The sequence below is a fragment of the Lineus longissimus genome, chromosome 9 (assembly GCF_910592395.1).
Source record: "Lineus longissimus chromosome 9, tnLinLong1.2, whole genome shotgun sequence".
NCBI lineage: Eukaryota > Metazoa > Nemertea > Pilidiophora > Heteronemertea > Lineidae > Lineus > Lineus longissimus.
Genome location: NC_088316.1, coordinates 4321169 through 4344864, shown reverse-complemented (window position 1 = coordinate 4344864; position 23696 = coordinate 4321169). Strand labels below are relative to the sequence as shown.

At 39.0% G+C, this 23696-nt stretch overlaps 1 protein-coding gene across 2 annotated transcripts in view; it reads left to right on the top strand.

Moving 5' to 3' along the window:
* The window catches only part of LOC135493661 (teneurin-m-like), a 207495-nt gene that overhangs the window by 48085 nt on the left and 135714 nt on the right, over positions 1–23696 (top strand). For both annotated transcript variants that reach the window (XM_064781151.1, XM_064781150.1), the window contains exons 3-4: positions 11550–11789; positions 20019–20246. In XM_064781151.1, the coding sequence (XP_064637221.1) occupies positions 11591–11789; positions 20019–20246 (427 nt within the window). In that variant the 5' untranslated portion in view covers positions 11550–11590. The remainder of the gene's footprint in view (positions 1–11549; positions 11790–20018; positions 20247–23696) is intronic.

The following is a 23696-nucleotide window of genomic DNA, read 5'->3' as shown; positions in this document are numbered from 1 at the left end:
TTTTTAAGGTAATTTGACCAGAATTAGTAATGAATTATGCGTAGAAATTGTACACAAATGCACAGGAGCTGAAGGTTAATTTAGGTTGAGACTGATATTTTCTCAGTTTCAACCAAAATTGATCTGGTAAAACATGTGTACTTCCCGTAGGAACTATACAGAACTGTAAGTGAAATATTTCAAGCAATATGGAATGGACTTTACATTTTAGGTGAAATACTGTTATTGAAATGATTGTCTGTCTCTTCCGTGGCAAACCAATGATGTCACGCTACTTCCTGTCTCATTGTGATCAAAGGATACGACTAAAAAAGGCCTAAGAGGGGGTACCTCGCCCAACGAGAAATCTCAAACCATTTCAGAGAATCCCGATAATTTTTTTTGGCCCTCCCAGACTTGTTCTGCTGGCCATGGGGCAAGTTTCGGAAATTACTTTGGTAAAAATGCAATCACCACTCAGCAAGTTTGTTATCTAGAGGTTAACGCGTTGGCTTGACTGTTTCTCTACATGTAGATTCATTATGATATTTGATGACTTGTTTTGAAGGCCATGAATTTTGTCATCAGCTTGACTTGGATAAATTTTTCACTTTGGTGAGTCACTAGTGACCCTTGGGCAAATATGGGAGGGGTGTGATGGAAACCTTAACTTATTTACTTATGATTAATAGCGAGGGTGTTGTATTAAGGCAACATAGTGGTCATTGGACCATGGAGGTCATTATTGTTACCATAATTAAGACATTTACCTTTCCAATTGTTGAGTCAGTTTGACTTGCCCTTTAGCTTCTAGTGAACAGTGCAATGGTGCAATGCATGATGTACTATGAGAACCTCCATCTGTGATGCTCAAGCAGGAATTGGGAAAGCGATCTATTCATCACTACTATTTATAAGGAAAGCTGACTCTATATAAAAGACTACAAATTCAAAGAAATGCGGAGATGAAAATTTGTTTCCTGAAATGATATATTCACGATGACGATAATTTGGATAATTTGGTAAAAGATTGTCAATAAAGACTAAAGATGAGTGTCAATATGGCCTACTTGGCTGGGGACGATACACAAAACATGTGAAATAACAGGTTTACAAGAACTTGAGTGGTCATAAATTGATAACCTACACTGAAATGTCAATAAGGGTTGACACACTAAAGTTCTTTTGTGAGTCTCATTTGGTAGACTAGCTGCTTCCGCAAAGGCAAGTCAAAACTAAACTTCTGATGGATAAAAGCAGATTTCAAAATCAAGTTGGTTTCCACTCACTACAGTGCATCCTTTGTTTCATACAAGTAACCCATCCATGTTTACCTTGTAAGTACCCACATCCCCATTTGCAGTTGTTACATTCAGGGCAGTTGTCATTCTCCATTGCAGACATCTCATCTGCAAGTATACTCTCTCTGCCATTGTCCATAAGATTCGTATTCACTTTGAGGATAAGGATGGGAATTTCTCAGTCTGAGAGGAGAGTCAGAAAATTCATTTTGTGTGGCCTAACTTGTGAATTATGGGATGCGAATAAGTAGATAATCAATCACTATCTCAGGTGTTTGCCAGAGTTATTGAGGTTTTGAGAAGAAAAGGAAATACTGGCACTTGACCTGAAAGTTTGGAGTGGGCCTGCAAAGAGATGGCTGCGATTTTGAAAAAAAAATTGATTCCACCAGTCGGGAGTTGTTGGCATGTAGAGAACATGCATTGACAGTTGGACTAGATGAAAGATGGGACTTATCAGCCTATTAAGTATACAATTGCAGTTTATTTGACACTACCCTGCTGAGTTAAAAAATAGAGGCAGGTCCCTCCTGCTGAATCATTGGTCTGATAGAAACGTTCAAGAGGGCTTATAACATTTGTTCAATCTTAAATCTGTAGTTGGATTGGGATAATTCTAATTGTGTGAATACGCTGTAAATATAAATTTAAGCATTGCCGTTCAGTTAGTATACTACAAATCCCAAGTTTCAGCAGTGATAGTAATAGTGTTTGCAGAATGTTCTTTGTGCTGGCAAAAAAGCCTATCACCATGCAGTTTCTGTTGAAACCAAAACATTGCTTTCTGTAAAAAGTGTGAAACCGAATAGAGGAATTTCTTTCTGGTGCAATTGCTAAAATAACACCAGAAGAAAAACAAAGAATTGGGTGAGAAAAGCTAAATACTATGTCAGTAAGAAAATTGCTGAAATAACAGATTATTTTCCAGCTCAGAAAATGTGTTGTCGAATTATAGAGTTTTCCTGGGGATTATGTTTGAGTTTCCAGGATATAAGGTCCCTTTGTATCCCTCCACAAGCATGTCTCAGTTTTGGGGATTTCAGGGTTTCCCTTTTAGTTCTTTGTTCTAATTAGGTGGCAATTAGTGGTCACATCCTCAGTCATGGCCAATCAAGGAAATGGAGAACTTGAGATCTATAGTATGTATGTCCTCTGAATTGGTTCCCATGCTCTGCAATTCCTGTCTGGATTTCTTGGCTTCCTAAAAAGCCATTCATTCAAAAATTGGAAAACTGAACTCTAATTTGAAAAGTTCTAATTGGTAAATATTTACTGAATGGGATTTTCAACAATGCCCTCGCGCAGACTGATATACAATTGCTATAGATAGGCCTACCAAATTTCAGCAAATATGCATGCACAAGAACTGAGCAATGCATAGTGTATTTCTTTTTTACTTAGCCACCAGTAAATGAACACTACTGGCCTTTAAAAAGCATCAGTTGTATGGGATTTTAGATGTTTCTTTTGAATATGGTAACCAGCATTCCATCATCGTTTTTTTTTCTTGTTAGTGTCCTAAAGGTCTATTCTCTATAAACTACAACTGCTGGCCTATTGAAATTTTTGCCTCTGCATTTCGACAGGCACTCACAATTAACAAATTGGGGAAACTGTAAATTTTATTGTAAGGCCTGCATTTATTTTAAAACTATGCAAAAAATTGCAACAATTATTGTAAAGGGCCTGAAGGCGTAAAAACAATGCGTCCTGGCTACTTCAAGCATTCTTAGTGTGAAAATCCGTTAAAGAAACTCAGTCCTATTCCTTGTCCTGTAGGCTTTCTGACTCCCAAAGTGGACCAGTGTTGTTTCAGTGTGTATAATTGATGTCTTACATAATAGGAGTGATATCAGAGATCTTAGTCCAATGACTGTGTGTTGGTTTTGTGATAAGGCCACAGGTACACATGGCCGAGATCCTGTTTTGACTAGAGATAGATAGAACAACCCACACACTGTATATGTATGCTCAGTGTAGGATAGTGTACATACGAGTGAAAATTGACTCAAAATCCTCATTTCCAACTTGGCCAGCGAGCAGGCAGGACCTGTGAATGTGTTAGAGCAGCTTTTGTTTGAGTGTATCATCCATCTGTGGATAGTATCTTTCAATTACTTTTGGCATTGCTAAGTCATAGTTGTGGCATTTTGGATATCCATAAACTTTTTCTTGGATTTATTTGCGGAATCTTTTCGTTTTCTGGGCAATTGTTTGATGCGGAAGTGATTCACCTCTCAGAAAGGATACCAATTTATCAGTTTATTTGTTGGAATACTTCTAACTGTATTTTGGATAAATTCAAATTTGAAGTGTCAGTCGATTTGTTGCGGTTCCACTGCTGGAATCATTCTTTTATTGTCTAGGTAAGAATAAATTGCCCTTTGTTCTTCAGCAGAAAGTGATGTGACCTGCCTGAAGCAACCTGCCTATGTCACTTGCGAGGCCTTGAATTTGTTTTCATATTTAACTGATAGCAAATTATTCTAAACGGAAATTATGTTGAACTGCTACTTGTAGGTTTAGGCCTACTCCAGTTCATTCCAATATTCCAATATTCTAGACATATGAGGTGATGATATTGCTTAGGGAATTAGAGAGCTTAATAGCAAAAGTATGTGAAGCCCAAAAAAAAGATGAGAATTAGTCTCTCTGTAGACACTGACCCCTCTCTCCGCCTCCAAGGAGACGAAATTTGGGCAACTTTGGCTTCATCTTGGTAGTTGTACCATGAAGCTAACAGAAGGCCTTATGGTTGTACTTACATGTCAATTCTTGAACTTTGAGGGATGATTCCATTGCTGGTACAAAATTGAAACTGTTGATATGTTTACAACTGCTCTTTTCTCTTTTAGTTTATTAATTAGGAAAGAGATGTAATAACCCATATTCTTATCCCTCGATTTAATAAAGTGTTTGGTCGACTTCAAAATGATTTATTTTGGGTTTCAGGCATTAATGCTTGAGAGTGTCAGTTGTCCTTAAAAAAACCCCAGACAAAGTCATGCAATTGAATTGAAAGACTTCCTTCCTTTACATCAACGTTCAACACCAAGACACAAACACAATATCAATCAATTTTACCAGTCACCAGTACCATCCCCATACATTTACTAATGCCGTGGTCACACTGGGGTTTTAACACGAATTGAATTCGAATTAAAACGTTGATACGTATTGGGGCGTCACACTCAATTCGGTTCATACCGATCTCAATCCGCTTTAACCAACACGGTTCTTAAACCGAATTGAATGCGAATCAGCTAATCCGAATCAACGAAACCGTATTGAGATTTCAAGTGTGACGCGCTTGATACGAATTAAGGTTTTCGATCGCACTGCGCATGCGCCCGGCGCATGGAAAGTGACCTTTGACCGCGGGAACTAGTGCTCCGAACTAGTTAACTGATGTATTTAAATGATCTCATTAACTCAAATCGTTTTTCGTTATGCCATAGAATAGGGAAAAATCAACTCCCTTGCACGTGACTTGCATTTCCATTTCCTGGCAAGGTATGTTGCCGCCGGTTCGTTGGTCAAAGGTACGCTGGTCAGCAACATCGTCGCGGCGGGGTTTTCCCCGGTTTTGGCCTCGTTTTCGAGGGCGAGGCCGGGATTCTCCGCTAATAGCGACGGTGGTGTTGACTCGCTGAGGACACTCCTCTTTGACCCGAACTTTGGCAATAGGCATGGCCGGGAGATGGAAATGGTCAAGCACCTTACGCGATTTTAACTTGTTAATAATGACTGTGTGATACTGTGATATTATATACTTATATGTTTTGTACTCGTAAATTTTATTCTCCCATATGGGAGGTTAATAAATAATAATAATAATAATAAAAGATAGCGCGTCGTTAGTATGCATTGAGTGTGGCGCGTTTTAAACCACTTTGAATGCGTATTCGGGCCAGTGTGACGCGACCGTTCTGAAACTTGATTAATCAATTCGTATTCCGGAGAGCGCTCTACGGAATTCGGTTTCAATTCGCATCCAGTGTGAACACACCATAAATCACTCTCTCTCTCCCAATATATTCACTTCCAAGTCATGTCAGAAGCCAATTTCTTCACTGAAACAGAAAAAATCGTTGCTGTCGCTGCCTCGGCACACAGAGAAATCGTGACCCAATTATCGTCTCCCTGTAGAATACGGGAATCGTTTTTTCTTCCGCTCATCGGCAGCGCGATAATGGAGAGATCAATGACATTGTGAATCCGCATATCTTCCCAAGTCATCAGGTGCCAATAGTAGCCATAGGCATTAAATAGAAGCCGAAATATCTTGCGAAAGCCCCTATTGTCAAAATTTGATACCTGGTGCTAGTCAAGATGCTGTAGTATTGCTTAGCGTCACTCATTTGTGGATGCATCCAAAAATTTTCGCAAACATTTTTTGTTCACAAATAAAATTTTTCAACAAGCAGAGGTATCTTGTGGCCAATATAACCTCATATAAACAAAGTCACATATATTCTTGACACTTGGTTTCCTAAAATCAATAATCAATGCAAATATCTCAATTTTCAGTATTTTTGTCGACTGAATATTTTTTCGGAAAATCTATTCAATTTGCTTCAAAAGCTTTAGTTTGCATATTCGATCATAATTGCGCAAATTATGGAGAAGTTGCGTGCGAACTTGATCGGGTGCCTGTGCTGAAAAATGGTTTCTGGGGACTCAAATCGATTCCGACTCCGTATGACATTAGAAACTGTAAGTGTCGCTCAAGGGTAGAAATAGCTGTAGCTTTCAAATCTTCATTCATATGGGAATTTTTGTTTCTTTTGATGAAAAATGATGAAAAGAGTTTGAATTTTGGCATTTTAGGAGTATTTAAGACTATGCATGGGTGGCCATTTGTGTTCAGTTGGTTTTTTTTGCATGAAAGGTTTGAATCCAGGTCATTCATAGTACACCCTTGGTGTAAGTTGAATACATTGTTTGGGAATACACTTGAGTGTTTTCTGAAAACCTTTGGTACGTACTATGGTTTGCTGACTGATATTTTGTCCTGAATGTGATAAAAATCATCTTCAGATATGGTTGAATAGGCATTATACCATGTCTTTGTATAATGTACATGTATAAGCCTAGGCCTACCTCTGGGTCTTGCCTTTTCAACGATGGATATACGATCTTGAAGGTATAATATTGTTATCTTATCGATGTAATTTAGATAGGCTTTGAATTTCAGGTATTTCTCTTGGCCTCCCTACTTGCTAGGCCTACCTGTTTATTGCCTCCCTAATCCGATCTGTCTGGAGGCTATCACCATTTCTCATTTCTGATATGTAGGCTTACCTCGAAAAGTAGGCCTATTATTCTCAGTCTTTATCCTCTGTTTGTTTACCCTGCGGTTTCTTGACCCTTGAATTGTATGAATGTTTCATGGTTTGCCACGATACTGCCCCACCCCCACCCCTGCTCACTGTAGGCCTACTTCCTACATATCGTAGACAGTTCTGTAGGCCATTGATTGACCTAAATTGTAGCTTGGCTGACCATGGCAGAACTGATTAAAAGGGTATGCCTCGTCTTCATTGTATTTACCGGTGGTCCTCATATCATAATTCTATATTTACCGGTGGTCCTCATATCATAATTCTGTATGTTGTAGGCCTAAATCCTCTACATCATGTTAGATCTACATGACTTGTGAGACCAAATTCCATATAAAATACTTGATAAGTCTTTCATATATCATTGTGAAAAACCACAAAATCCTCTACACACAACTTTCAAATTCAAGTTTATCCCAAACCATTGCAATAATAGAAATTCCATTTATCACTGCCAGTTAATTATTTAATTAACTTTCACCTGCCCTGAGTTAAGTTTCTTATCAGGCGAACAGCACCTGTCAGTCTGGTTAGTTCCGTGAATCTACTTGATGAAATATGGAAAAGCATGGCATTCATTATCCAACTAATTTCATTATTTCTAAAAAGTATGCTCTCAGCTGTTGTTCTTTATAGGTGGCTCTGCTGTAGGTCTTATTGTTTAGATTGGGGTTAATTATATTGGCAGAAACAATGCTATGGGATTTCATAATTTTCATATGCTGAAATAGATCATTCAGATGACAAATGTTGAGGGGAGAGTAGAAGCAATGTGATGGTATGTTGACCTGTGTAACATTGCTGCTTGTTACTTCTGACCATAACAGTGATGGAAAGGTGACCTGCGTTACACCGTTGTTGTTATTATTCCTGACGATAACTGTGATTAAAAGTTGACCTGCGCAATGTTTTTGCTTGTAACTTCTGACTATAGTTGTGATGACAAGTTGACCTGCTCAACATGACCATCATTGTTTCTTATGGATATGTTGACCTGTATGCGACCTGGCCACACCCACTGCTCAGGTATGCAACATTCACAAAGAAATATTGTATTTTTTGCCCCTGGACAAAAGGACTTTATTGATTACTAATAATGTGCATCATTAGCGATAAAAATAGATGCATTGTCAGATTCCAATGATTACTGTAAAAAAATGTGTGAGATCTTGGCGTGTTATTTGCTTATCACTCTAGGATCAAATTATCAATGATCACAATAGAATATGTAATTGATTGATTGACAATTATGTATTTATTGACAGGAATAAATGCTCGGAATAGCGAGAGTAGATATCATCAGTATCATCTCCGAGTAAACATTTTAGCTTGGGTTCTCATTGGTCCCTGCAACTATTTGGCTGAGTTTAACATTTGCCAGCCACTTTTTCATAAAGCGCCATGAGAATTTTAAAAAAAACCCTCCTCCCTGCGATTTAAATCGCGTGTGATGATAATCGCTTGTTTGCGGTTGTCATCACAGCACCTGTGACAAGAATCTGTGATTGCTGTGACAAAAACCAAGCAGTTACCACAGATACATTGTAAGTAATCTTTTATCGCTCATTGCATCAATGATTGTTGCAGGTCGCAGCACAAAGAATTGCTTGGAATATATCAGGAGCCCATTTTGATGAATTTTTATGTGATAAGTCTTTGGGGGGGGGCTGGCGTTTTGCCGTTATATGAGAAGAGGCCATTAAACAAAGTGTTTTGTTTTGTGCACGATTTGAATCATGGCAGAAACACTGGATAATTTGATCTAGTCCTTGTATGTTTGTGTTTGATCAATAAAACCAGGACTCATTGTCAATTTCCTGAGAATAATGCCATGTGATTCTTGCTCAAATATTGTGGTGCAGCAGGATTTCACGTAAATGCAAATCCACCTGATATGGTGAGGATTAAGGAAAATACACGAAAATGAATAAAAATACATGTGAAACAAAATTAAAGAAATGTACCACACCCAATTTGAAGAATGGGTGATGAAAGAAAAAATACAAAAGAATTAAAGAAAAAAAAGGGAAATGCGACAGAAACAAAAAGATGCACCAAATTAAGAAAAATATTGCAAGAAAGAAATAAAAGATAAAGAAAATTAATTTGAAGGTGAAGAAGTACAGTCCAAATCACAAATGACATCCATCCTGCTTTGCGTCAATGCTGTGCAACATACGTGTGAGTTGCGCTCAACATATTCAAGTCAATGACATGATGTGATGACGTGATTTACGGGATGTCAGTTGTGATGTGGACTGTAAATGTTGCAAGAAAAAGAGATGAAATCTATCCAAAATGTGCCAAGGAAGAAAGACATAGTCCTACATGATGTAAAGATAAAAATAAGGACATGTAGAAAAGTGTAAAAAGAAATGAAGAAACACTGCAGAATGTCGAGACAAGACACGAATGTTAAACAGAACCAGACCGCTGAACACTTGTGGGGAAAAAAACAGAAAAAACTATTTTGCTTGGTAAAATGCTGGTTGTTTGCAAGTGTCTGCTTAATGTTGGGGAATGTGTTGGCAGGACTGGTGCCGGAGGTCACCTCTTATCAGCTTGGGACAAAATGAAAAGATCCCATTTCATTGGTTGCTGTGTCACCAGGTCGATTTCTGACAGTTTCATTAGTCACTTTGGGAAAAAACAGGATCAGGGGGATTTTATTGCCAGAGCTGGATTTGAAAGTTAAAATACTTCCGAGAAAGAAAGTGCATCATATACACATGGACTTTTACAGTTAACTATTTGCGCTCCATTTGGTTGCATGCATTGGAAGGGGCATGTGCTAGGAGCTCTCATGGGAGGATTGTTGATGAATAATCTTTATTGGTCAAGTTTATTTTGTGGTAGGATTTTTTTGTGTTGAATTTAATTCGTACGAAATCATAATATATCAAACAGTTTGTGGATAGTGGATCAATCTAGGCCTGGTCTACCCCACCCAACCCAACCCGATGTCAGAAAAATCTTGAAATTCCAACGTTTTGGTGAAAAAAACTTTGAATTCAACCAGCAAACACCTCTGCCTCTGCCAAAAGTTGCCTACCATGTTTAATTCAAATAATAACATTTCATAGTACTCAGAGGGGTAAACAGTAAATATTCCAAACATGCAATTAATTTTCATCATCATTTTCGCCCCAACAGTTCATTCTTCACCACAGTGGTGACATTACTGGTATTCATTAGTATTTTGGGGAAAACTTTATCTCAATACATCAACACATGAATCATAATTTCAGGGAACTCATCCGAAACTTTGTTAAAACTTTGTATTAGTGGAAAAAAAAGAGTTCAGAAAGTGAATTCCAATATATTGGCTGATTTTGACTTAGTCAAAATTCATGTATTGTACAGAGAGTAGAACTGTACAACCTTGTCAACTTGGGTCTGCTTAGAGTGAAATTTTATTCTGTTTACTGCAGTCATCAGATACGAACAATAGAAACTTTATAAACCACTAGAGACATCTGTTGAAAAATTGCGGAACTAAATTACGAGTGATTTGGCAACTTTGATGTGACCCGCTTTTGCTAAAGTAGGTGCTCGGAGCCAAAGACAGTTACCATCAAGATGAAGTTCCGTGCCGCACATATGCAATTATTGTTGCTGCAACCTGCATCAAATATTGATGTGATAAGCGATAAGAAGATTGCTCATCACAGTTAGAAACCAGTTATTGTGAGGTTGGATTTTGATTGCACAATGCAGCGATGACCGATTCTTGTTGCAGCGACCTGGCCATGACCACTGCCGACCAGAGATTTGTGTCGCATGAGATCATGATCGCATGTCGCAGTGACAAAAATCACTTGTTTGCAGGACGCATTATTCAACTAACTTGTATTAGTTCTCCCTCTTCAGGTAATCTGAATATACACTCAGAACAGATTAATTTAAAGCTTTTAACTAGAGGATTTCAAAAATACAATCCCCTTTGTCTGATGTCAGAATTGTTTGAAATGAAGAGCTTGATTAGGATGTTGTGTTTCAACAATCAATCTATTCGGTTACAGGAAAATTCGTCCCCGGATAATTCGTCCCCGGAAAATTCGTCCCCGCAAATTCGTCCCCGGATAATTCGTCCCCAAGGAAAATTCGTCCCCGGATAATTCGTCCCCAAGGATAATTCGTCCCCAAGGAAAATTCGTCCCCGGATAATTCGTCCCCGAGGATAATTCGTCCCCTAGGAAAATTTGTCCCCGAGAATAATTCGTCCCCAGAAAATTTTACAAAGTTGAAAGTTTCTGACTTTACTTTCTAAGACCCAAGTCTTGTCGAATGGACTGTGGTAACTACTACTTTCGATTTTTCTCATTCAGTGTAACATCTCTCTTTACTACCATACTAGCTAGTTACCTACCCCACTATTTTTATAGTAGGTAGAGGTAGGCAGGCAAAATATTTTATTGAAGAATTTAGAGCTTTTCTTTCATTCTGACCAGTAAAAATACTTATTTGAAGAAAAAAAAATTATTTCGCCTGCCTACCAACTGAAAAAAGTGGAGTAGGTAACCAGCTAGTAGGGTAGTAAATAGAGATATAACACTGAATGAGAAAAGTTGAAAGGAGTAGGTAGTAGTTATTACTAGAAAGTAATGTCAGAAACTTTCAACTTTTGTTAAATTTTCCGGGGACGAATTATCCTCGGGGACGAATTTTCCTCAGGGACGAATTTTCCAGGGACGAATTATCCGCGGGGACGAATTATCTGGGGACGAATTTTCCAGGGACGAATTTTCCTCGGGGACGGATTTTCCAGGGACGAATTTTCCTAGGGGACGAATTTTCCGGGGACGAGTTTTCCGGGGACGAATTATCCGGGGACGAATTTTCCTAGAGCCATAGTGTGTCACATCCCGTCTGTTAAAATTTGCTTTCAATGATGATTTAAACAAAAAATTTATGTTTATCTTTACAGATCCTTCATAATGTTGTCAGTGCAAATAACATAGACAAGCAATGAGCACAGGAAGAGTACAAACTCAGCCGAGAATGTCGGTGAGGAATCGGCGCGTTCCCGAGCAGGGGTACAGCTCCTCTGAGGGTGAGGAGGACCCGTTAACTCACGGTTACGATGACAGGGTCAGACCAGATTATGGCCCACCGCCACACAGGACGACATCACTTCATCGGCCACCGAAGGACCCAAGAACATTGGGTAAGTTCGCTTTGAACATTGCTAATGATTTCTGCTTTCAGGCATCCTCCTTTAGCAGGCCTTTGTATTGTCACTATAATACACTGAATTTAAAGCCCTGCTGTTTCAAGAGTATCACAAAGGCTGACGTCAATGATTACATGTTCATAACATTTTAGACTCCAGTCAGTTGTGTCAGAAGTCTTTTTCTCTAAACAAGGATTTTGATAATCTGTCAGTTCGGTAGGACTGTAGTCTGTTGGGGTCAAAACCTAGAATATTTGCCATCAGCTGAAGATACCATATCATGGTAAATTACAATGTACATGTTGAAATCAATGAGGTTATATAAGTTTATTGTGGGCTAGTGGATATTGGCTGAATTCTGCCTATAGCTTTGAACTTCGGCACATCATAGTCAAATATGGAACTAAGCTTATTATGTGAGAAAATGTAGTTAGTGAAATCAATCAATCAGTAAAGGTGTCGATTTTCCCAACTTTTGTTTATCTCTGATTGTAGTAATATCAAAAATATGCATGATATTACATTCCCAATTATTCTAACACTTTATATCCACCACACCCTAAATGTGGCAAAAATCTATTTGGCGGTTGGGAAAAGTTCGATAATTTGCTTCATGTATTTTGCCCGAGGTGTTGCTTTTATGGATCATTATCGGGAGGTTATCCAATGTTGTCTATTAACATCTTGCTGGGATGCAGTTTTAGTGGTTTGTCCAATACTCTGATTGTGAATCAGTGCCAGGATCGACTGATGTCGGAAAAAAAACCTTCTAATTTTGTATCCATTTATGCACCCACAAGCGGTGTCGGGTTTTTCCATGGATAACTGGATACATACTCTGGAAACTTTGTTCTAGCTTCTGACTGCAGCGCTGATCTATGTTGTCAAATGTGTGCAGGAGTTTTTAATGATGTTTTTCTGTGCATCTTGACACACAAGGCTTTGACCGTACAACTCTTTTACCACATCACAGTAATTACCCTGTAACCTGTTGCTGCTGCATCAAAGACCAAACCCGGCGAATCACAAACGAAAAGAATTGATCGATATATGGTCTCGCCTTCCAAAGATTTTCATTACGTGTTTCTGACACTTTGGTGAAGTGCATTTCAACCTAAGCTGAGTCGGAGAGTCAATGCATTTGTGTGCATTGATACAAGAGAATGCACTATCATTTGGGTCAAGTTGTTTTGGAATTGACTTTCTTGTATGCTGACAGAAATCAAATTTCCTATCAATGGCTTTCCTATAATGAGTCTGTGCCTGAAGTCTGTCTACCGTACCTTGGTTCCGGTTCTTTGTACCAATTGATTGGCGATCAAAGCAATGGATAGAGACTTCAAATCTTGAGTCTGTTCCACCCAATCTCTTGTGAAATTGCCTTTGGTAACTGTACATCAATACATACACAATCAATACCTTTTTTGAGGTGGAATATGATCACAGAAATACACCGTAATTATGCTGACGAGACAGTTGGGCGCCGAATAGTCGAATCAATCGTTTTTGATCTAGTCCTCGCGGATCGAATCACCCAAAGTTGGTACGCAATTTCTTTACAGAAGCCAGACCGCCTTGGGCGTAGCTCACACAGGTGGTCAACCTCAATTCCAGGGTGGTTTGTAGATTGTTATGTATCACTTTGTGGATGGAAGAATCTAGGTTGACAAGGTTGATGGTCGGATGAAGCTACATCTTGCTGGCTACGTAAGGGTTTAATGATGTTGACATTCGTAGCGATGACTGGATATTTTCATCTTCATCGTCATCCAAGACCAGCTGTTTCTTCCTCCCTCATTAGTGTCTTCAAACATAAAGACTGATGAAAAATATTCTGATCATAGGAGACAGAACTTGAAAAACACAATAATATAGAGGGGAGAATTTCAATTTGTAGAGCAAATTATTCTCAACCATTTTGCTATGGGAGACTGATATTTCGATCCAGTCCGTCAGTAGGCATGCTACGACAGACCAAAGTATCGCTGTTATGTTCGCGATGCACTGCATTATGTTCTTGCCATGAAAGATGTCGTAGAAAGCCGTAGCCCACCAAATAATATCTTCCCTTACTATAAAAACTGTAATAACCTGGTCCATGATGAAAATATATCCTCCAACCTCCCGGAGGGATGCGACTTTTCCTGATCAAGTGCAAAAAATCCATCCCCTGGTGTTATTCCTATTTGTAACAGCAAATAAATGTATTTCTTTTTCTGAGTCTGAAAACCGTAATAACTTGACGATGATTAAAATCCATGTCCCCAGCTCCTGAAGCAATGTGACTTATTGCAATTCCTCTAGACGTATATGGACTCGCCTGGTAATCGATACTGCGGTCACGGAAGAGGCAAGATCTCCTACGGCACGGAAATTAATATCCGTAGGTATTGGTACCAAGACAATATATTGGACGCAACCAGACTCCATGGGCTGCCGGGGTAGCATGTACCAAACGCCCGTCGAAATGACCTCTTTAGTCTCTGCGTTGAAAAGGAAATAATCCTCTTTTGTCTGTGGCGGTTGTTGTCATCTGAAACGCACAAATTGTTCAGTTTTTGTCCGCTGCTAATCAACTTCGATGATGATAGAGCTTTTGAGATGTTCAGGATGACTGGTGTATCCCATCAGTTTGCTTGTTTAGGTTTGAGGACAGCCCTGATAATGTGAAAGGGGAACTCTGTATGCCTTTGTTGCGTGCTGCCTTGTTTGTGATTTAGGCTCTGGCCGCATGATGGCGCCACACTAGATTTCTTCATGACCGTCTTTCTCTCTGCATTCAACGCTTTTCCTGTTTCTTCTATATTAGCAGGCAGGCACGGTATTGCAATCAGCCTTCAACGTAGGCAACTTCATCTGGTTGATCCACAGGCACGTGAAGATCCAGAATTAGTCAGTCTAAAGATCAATTATCCAATTGATCAATAAAACCCCTGCCCTTTGATAAGTGTTCTCAGTTAAAGGAAACCTATAGCGAAACGCTTATAAAAATGAACGGCACATTTAAAACGTAAGGCGGGAATAAGCTTCCATTGATAAATTTTACCAGTTATGAGTTCCCCTTAGGTAGTTAATTATGTAGCCAATGAACTGCATAAGAAGTGATCACAAATTTATTTATTTTTACCACGTTCAGCGAGTCAAAATAAAAACTTGTGCTGCGACTGGATCTCTTTAAGCTTCAAAAAGTGTAATAAAAAGGCTATTTCGATGGAAACTATGCAAACAGCACATTTATAGGGTTTTATGCACCGCGATGAGCTTAAATGGCAATTTTTCATTACTAGCAGTATGATTTCTTACTAGCATTGTACCCGTGGCGCAGGCAGGTTCAAATGGGCTATACCTTGAATAGATTGAATTGCAATAAACATCTAATGCAATATCAAAGGAGCCATATCGAAGAGACAAATTAAACCAACCATTTGTCCACAGACTCGAACCTAGCTGTGGCGTGCTGTATGCGTGCATATAAAAGTACATCAGTTGGTCCGATAGAGATGATGAGGCAATGCCTCGTTCCTTAGTCAGCAATATGCGCCTTTTTATACGGAGAAGAAGGAGTACCCAGATAGGCCTTCACATGTCGGCCTATAACTTTAAAATGCGTGCTCCTCCTACATGTAGCCAGGTCTCGGGCAAGGCACTTACTGGACAGGCAAGCTAGGAGTTCAGCACCGTGAGCAGCTCCCTGATAAGGCCATTTCAGGTTCAGCGCGCCTCTTCAGATCAAGTATTGAGAGCTGTGGTGAGCACATAAACATACCATGGTAACCTTCATTATCACGGGTTAGCTCTGGCTAACACAGCACCCATAAACAATAGACCACCAATTTGACCCCAGCTCCTTACTGCGGGAAAACCCAAGTCCAGCAACCAAAAGTATCAAAATACATTTTTGTTTACATTTGAACTGCACACATGCGTTTGTTTACAATTTCTTTCCCGCGAAATCTCGAAGATCAGGTGACCTACAATCGTGGATTGAAAATAACATTAACCTTGGTTCAGCAGGTCAACACGTGTACAGGCTGTTCCAATCATCCCCCTACAGCCAGCCGTTCAACAGGTAGTGTTAGTCACCCCACAGGGAGTGCAGGTGATTCATTAATCCCCTGCATAACTGAACAGCAATGGCTTGGCTTCCGTGAGTGATAAGGAGAATTGACCGTGTCCGATTAAAAATCCCTCATTGCTGCTCCGCTGAAGTAAATTTCCGAAAATAAACATGACGTTGCATCAGGATAACATATCACCTGCAAACGTGCAAAATTTCGAGACGAAACACGACCCCCAAATGGCACTTTAGCGAGCCGCCTTATAGTATTATGATATAGATACCAGGAAATTAGGCTGTCTGGTGGGCTGCTTTCACTGCTGACTGACGGACGGACGGGCAATGGTCATATTATAAACGGGTCAAAAAAACTTATCAAGAAACACCTACTTGTTCTTATATGGAAGTGTTGGTGGTTTCTGGTAGGATTAACTGGAAAATTATTATTTGACATTTCAACCTTATAAGTCATAATGCAAAAGATAAACAAAGCATGACGTTTTTACTTGGAACATTCACAACCTTATATCATCAGAAAAACATGGCGACAAAATCAAAATTTGAGTGTTGGTTATGTGTGTAATTTGATAAGGAAAATGGGTCTGTAGGCCTTGGTCTATATTTGAGTAACCAGCTGTGTGTGCCTAAGCTTGTGTCAACCGGCGGAAGAAATTTGCTGCAAAAATATTGTAGACCTTTTATGACAACATTTATACGCAGGGCGACATCAGGGGTCCTTGTCAGGTATATATGTCTAAAAAGTGCCACAAACCGTTAGACTCGAGGCATATTTGCTGTTGGGAGCCGCATATTTTTGGAACATTTTTCGTATTGTTTGGTTATTTGGCTACAAAAAGTGCTCTAAACTTTTCATTAGGCATAGCATACAGAGGCCACATATTTCGGAATATTTTCACGTTGTTGTGATTTTTTGTGATTTCCGCCTATATTGTCTCGAAATAAGTACAAGCATTCTGTTCCCGAATGCAACACTAATACAAAATTCCTGTTAATTCCCGCACAAAATCTCAGCCAGGTCAAAAATTGCACAAACACTATCTGGTCAGCCATTCAGGGAATAATAGTGGCAATTATTACGCTAGTTTGATAGTACTTGATAGGACGGGATCTTTGTATAACTTTTGTCAATCTAACGATGATAATACTAATATGGGCCATCGAGGAATAAATGTGATTTATCTCGATTAGATGTTATCTACAGGATGTCAATTGACATTTATTAGAAATCGTGTTTCCGTTGTCTCTAACAGTAGTGGTCATCAGTAAGTGGATGACCGGATAGGGAGAAGCAACTTGGTTGTTTGGAAGAATCATTCAGTGTCTCGATTTTGAAACGAGGATCTCCAGTTCTCCAATTTCTCTACGTTTTGACATTGTCCCGAAGAAAGTTTGTCTGAAAGGATATTTCGCATTTGCGGTTATCCAGTCCAAAATTCTCGAAGTTTGACATTGACCAGAAAATAGTTTGTCTAAAGGAATATCACACTGGGATATTGTGTTCAACTGATCAAAAAGTCTTAGGAGTAAAGTTATAATACCTCGAAGAAGTGTTGCTTTCAAAAATTTATCAAGAAATGCATTGAGAATTAGCCACAAATTTGACCAGGAGGACAATAAATTAGGAAGTGGCTGCTTCAGGGTGTATAGACCATGGAGTTTCTGGCTAGTAATACTAGCTCTTGATCTAGATCTGTTTTGTTTTTGGTTTAAAGAGGTTTATAGAGACTGAGAGAAGGATTCTGAGAATAACCATGTTCTCTCACTTGTAAACTCCCGGCATCAGACAGGTGTACTATATGGTTTCTTGCCCAGATGTAAACAGAGCGTTCTTCCATCTGTTGCTGATGTCATTGCAGAAGATAACAGCTTGAAGGCTGGCAATTCATAAATTCTTTGTATTATTCAAAGGAATTAGTCTGAGTATTGAGAGGAATAATTAATTCTAAGAGGATAGTACTTTTAACTCTTGCCTTCAAACTCATACATTCTTGATTTTGTTCTAGGGGATAACAACCCATTGTGGATACATGTATCATGAAGATCTTTGTCTGCTTGCTTGAAGTACAGGTGCTTTTGGGAGTAATTTTCTGCTACTGTGAGATAAAAAGATAGGGAATTTAAATTTTGAATATTTTACGTTCTTTCTTTGGATTAAACCTGGCTTCCTATCTCATTGTTGTGGCTTCCAAAACTCACATCAACTTGATACATTTTCGAAATGTTGATGAGTTCTGGAATATATACAGGATTTCTGTGTGTTATTTGGATAAATTTGGTGGTTTTTGTGGTTTATCTGGCTAAATTCAGTGATTTCTGTGCTGCATTTGGATAAATTCAGTGATTTCTGTGTATATTGTATCATTTGGATAAATTGGGTGATTTCAATATTTTCTTTGGAGAAACTCAGTGATTTCTCTTTGGATACAATGCGGAATACTATCATATTGTGATCATTAGGATCATTCGAAATTTGAGTCAAGGTCTACCAGATGTGGCTGTGATTTTTGCAAAGTTTGTGTTACCTTCGCCCAACCATGGCAGCAGCGGCAGAACTAGAACAGCCTGTGTTTTATTATGAGCTTGAGTACATGGGGCCAGGTGAGTGAGCATACATACCTCCAGAAACACACTCCAATTCGATTAAAGTGCGTTTCAAACTGATTTGACTTGGTCCGTGTACATTAATGTGTGTAAATCGGCACACTTTTGTCTCGAGGTTTGGTGGAATCGGCTTTTGATTCGATTAAAGTTCATTTAACCCCAATATGTAAAGTGATCAAAACTGCTACATCATACTTAGTATTGTGTCTAGCAGTTCACCATGTGCTGTAGTTTGTTTTGGATCAAACTACAGCATAGAATAATTTCAACCACAAAGCAAAATCTGTGGCAAGCTCTAAGTGAACAGATGTTTTTGCAATTGACTTCTGAACTGGTATATCTGAATGGTTGGACCGATATTTTGGTTCCAGTCTATTACCAGCACCACCGGTGTATATCCTTGACTGTCAGCTGAGCAATGGGCGCTTGGGCCTCTTGTTAAAGTTTTCTCTTGAAGTTTGGATTTTGGATACAATGACAAAAGGTTTGAATTGGACACTGCAATGCTGGTTGTGTCTCTTCAATGGAATTTTCAACATTTAATATGTCTGTCTTTAATACCAGCTACATGTGTGTGTATCCATTAATGAATTGACCTCAAACATGTTGAATTATATGGCTATTGTTTAATACATTTTGGATAATAATGATTGGAAATTATTATTTGGATTGCTCGTCAAATTATCTTCAATATAATAGATTGTTTAAATGGCCAAAATAATATGATTTGCATTTGGTAAAAATTCTAAGTGGAGAAAATAGATCGCATGGCGCTAATCAAATAGAACACCATGAAACGTTTGATGGTAACGAGTGTTTCATTTTCACGAAGTCCAGTCAAATGCGTGTAAATTTCAACTCTAAAGCCGTATCCAGTCCCAGATGAATGATCAAGATCTAACACAAAGTAGGCTTGCTTCAGCATCTAGATTTTTATTGTGCGATGGATGCCGATATAAGCCTAGTTACGTCGGCGTCCAGATTTTGATCAACCATCCGATGCCTATAGAAGTAGTATGAATTAACACATTCACCTTCAATTTTGCCATCAAACATGGTATTTTGTTGATTGCTAATTGAAAATGTTAGCTCAACTTTTAGCTCTGCACACAGTACCTGGATTCACCTGTTCTTGTCACACAGAATACAGAATGTCTCACAAGATGTTGCGTTGTCATGATATGATATCTTGTCATCCGTTATGAAATGGTTTCAATGAAAATTAAAGATCAAAACAGTGTGTTGTTTGAATTGATTAAGTCTAATGGGCATGCTCTCTTCTTTTTTGCAGGAACGCCAGCTTTACATTTTCCCCAGTCCCCCTTTTAGTAGTATTGGCAACAGATAGATTGGAAGGTTTCTTACAAGAATATGAGACCAACTGAGGACTTTGTTAAAAAAATTGGAGGTATCAAAAACCTCCGAAGATGTTGCCAACTTAGAGCAGATTGTATAAATTCTGAGTTCCCCAACTGCCCTCTCCCCCCTTCCCCAACGCCTTCATACTTTGCCACACAGGAACCTAACTTCTTTCTCCTTTTCAGGCCTGACGACTGACGAAAGTGTGATCTCACCGCTGGATACGGCCGACACGCCGGGCATGCGCCTTTATAGCTACTTGAGTGGGTCTGAAGGGGATATCGAAACCGATCACCCGGATCGGGACCACTGGGAGCAGGGATCCCACAGTTCGCTATCATCTCAACAAAGTTTGTCGCACTATTCTGTATCGGATAATGAGATGTCCAATCATCATGCGATTGGGAATGTGTGTAAGTAATTTGATGTTTAGCGCAACCTATTGACCATGTCCTTCAATAGCAAACTCCTTCATTCGCTGAATACACCCAGGTCATGGCCGGAGTTGGTGCTGTCATTGGTACCAACTCTACTTGTCTTAGTTCACAATGTCATCAGCAACCAAGGTCTGCTGTTGGCAAATTAGCCTCTGCAAAACTTGACTTGGCAAGTTTGGACTGTCACTAGCCTTTGTAAACTGACATTGGCAAATTTGAGCTGTCATTAGCTTCTGTGAACTCAAATTTTGGCTGTCATCAGCCCTTGTAAAATCAAATTGGTGGATTTTAAATGTCTTTGGCCTCCACAACTCGATTTGGCAAATCGGACTGTCATCACCCACTGTGAACTCAAATTGGCAAATTGGAATGTCATCAGCCTCTGTAAACTCAAATTAGCAAATTTTGACTGTCTTCGGCCTTTTATAAACTCAAATTGGCAACTATCCGGACTGTCGACAGCCTCTATGAAATTGAATTGGCAAAGTTGGACTGTCATCAGCCTCTTTAAAAGTGAAATGACGAATTGGGCTGTCATCAGCCTCCATAAACTCGAATTGGCAAATTGTGGCTGTCATCAGCTACCAAATCTATCTGCAAATTTTTCACCAATCTGCTTCTGCCTGACCTTCATCCTCCCTCCCTTCATTGAACACATTTGCTTCTTATTATGCCTGGCTATTTTCTGTGTGAATATGTATCTTTTAAAATGATAAGTTTCCATCATCTTATTTCGTCATTTTATTAGAGGTTTTTCTGTTGTCGACCTTCTGCCTGAGAATGAGTTTAACAGCTAGTACATGGAGGCTGGGGATTGATTCAGAAATCTATATTTTTGGCTCCTTTGAATGAGCATGCACAGTATTTGTATATAATCTACTGAGATAAAGAAAATACACTACTCTGGCTCTTTTAAATGTATACGTATATATACACTAACACCTGGTATCATTTTTGTAATGTGGTCAACATACTTCAACCAGTGTTGATGAACAAGATCTACTCTAAAAGCAGCTTTGAAAGGTTTTGATCTGATTACTAAACCAACTGGTAAAGCAGGTGTGAAGAGCAAATTATTACCTCCACATGTGTGCAGATTGCTTTAGTTTTCGTTAAATTAAGGAGTTATGAACTGCTAATTTGAACGCATGAACTTCCGATTCTTGTGGGGTAACCATAGCTTCCACGGAGGTGGTGAAAAATATACTAATTTGTATTTTGTTGTTGATTATTTTAACTACATGTACAAGGCAGGTGAAAAGTTGTGAAGTTAGAAAGTCTGCTTATACTGGTCTGAATAAACGTCATCAGAAATGTGTGTATTTTAACCCTCAAAGCTTCAAAGTGTGATCTATAAAAGCACTTCTCGTTTCTGGAGCAAATAGCATGAAATTTTCACAGTATGATGTTGGCCAGAACAGTTGTGGCGAATATCTCAGAATTGATAGGTAGGAACATGCCTGAAACCTAAACAGGTATTAACAATGCATGGGAAACCTTGAAGTATTTTGGTGGAATCGTTGATTCATTTCGCTACACGCTGTGTACGAATAGCATACCAGAAGATTGGTTTATGCTGTGAGAAACTGGTAAACACTGGCTGATATAATATCACTCTCTATAAGATATCCAACAGCCCCTTGTGATGGAGAATAAACAAATGTACTGCCTTCGTTGAAGAATTTTAAAAAATGTCCAGTTGGTGTTTTAATATTTACTGAATGTAAATTTCAATAGTGTTGTTCTGTAGATTAATATACATTTACAAGTACATGTACTATAGATGCCCAATTTCAGCAAATTTGCAGTAGTAATAGTGGGCCAGTTTCAAAATGTTTGGATGGTCCAAAAAGTTTCAATGCGGCATGTTGGCCCACTGAATGTCTGAATTTGTCTGGTAAATCCTCCACAAATGGTTACTCATGAGTTTCTGGTACAGGCAAAATCACATCTGGAATAGCATTGCTTGCGACCTCGGGCAAGACACACAGCTTGACTCATACACTCGTACTATTTACTAAAGAGATTATATGCACCTAAATTATCCACCCCAGGGAATGTTGGTCACCTTTGCATGTGTGGGGTAAATGCTTCAACTGATAATTAGTCAGGTAATTACACCCAGTTTAATCAAATATGCTTGAAATTATCATTAGTGTTGAAAATAGTAATGTCCATCCCTGGATGATGCCTCGAGAAGTCCGTGAAATCTGCTTACTTAATCCAAGCAAGCCAGGCTGTTTTAGTTCATCTGTCTGCGATCTATAAAGCCAGAACCTATCTGGCCTAAAACTTGCCAGATATTGACCAAAATGTTGTTTACGTAAGTGCGAAGATCTGAAATGGCCAACAACATCTGGAGATTTGATGGTCAGACTGCTAGAGACACATGGTTACAAAGTAGCAAACTAAAAATAAAATGCTTGGCTTTGGGAGTTGCTATTTTAGCTTGGCCTCTCTGTCTGTCTTTCTTGTCTGTCAGAGGGTCCAGTGTCCCACTCCACATTGTTACAATCAGTCGTTAGCAAATTCCTAAGGGCTTTCAGGCTTCTCCTTGGCAACTTTGGCTCGTTGCTGAGGGTTGCTTATCTGGAGATGTGAGGACGATGACCCTATAAACTCACGTGAAGGGTAGATTTTATGCAACTGTTTAGCTCTCATAAGAGAGATTGCGATGCTGAAATAGAACTGTTTGTATTAACTGTTCCTAACCCCCAGAGACCCAAAAGCTTGGTACGGGCCAATGCCGAATTGCTGCTGGAGTTTGGCTGCAGTCTGGTGGTTTTATGGTCCCCCTGTTCAGCTTGGTGCCTCAAAAAACTTCTCATATGCCTTATTCAGCTGACTCTCATCTTTTGCTTTAGAGTCGACTTGCACAGTCCTGATCTTTGCGGCAAAAAACTGGCTGTTTATAATTCCAACAGCAGTTCGGGCCAAGTGGTCTATCAACAGATGGAATAAACATCTGATAGTCTCAATCAGCCACCCGGACATTGGTTCATAGAGTACGAAATGACACGAACATGAGCAATAAAGTCACTAACTTATGTTCCCACCATCTGTCGGTTGTTAATTGGTAACTTTTTGTCAAATCCCAACTGAATCTTTTAACCTTGAACAGAATCCTCAAAACACCTTTATTTTTCTGAAGCCTAATTTTTGCAAACTTTTCATGAGACGGGGTAAAGTCAGAATCATTAAAGGCACAAAAATGTTTAACTGAATGGTTTTATCTTTGGAAAATGCACTATACATGTATTTGTAGAAATCAATGGAAGCAAAATTGAAAAAAGATGTTTTCTCAAACATAGGCCATGATAATATTCGGTTTTGAGTAAAACTTTTTACCGTTCTTATTTGATTGTTTTCTTTCACTTTGAGCAACAGATGCAACCTCAAGCTGAATAAACTCAAGTTGCCCTCGCG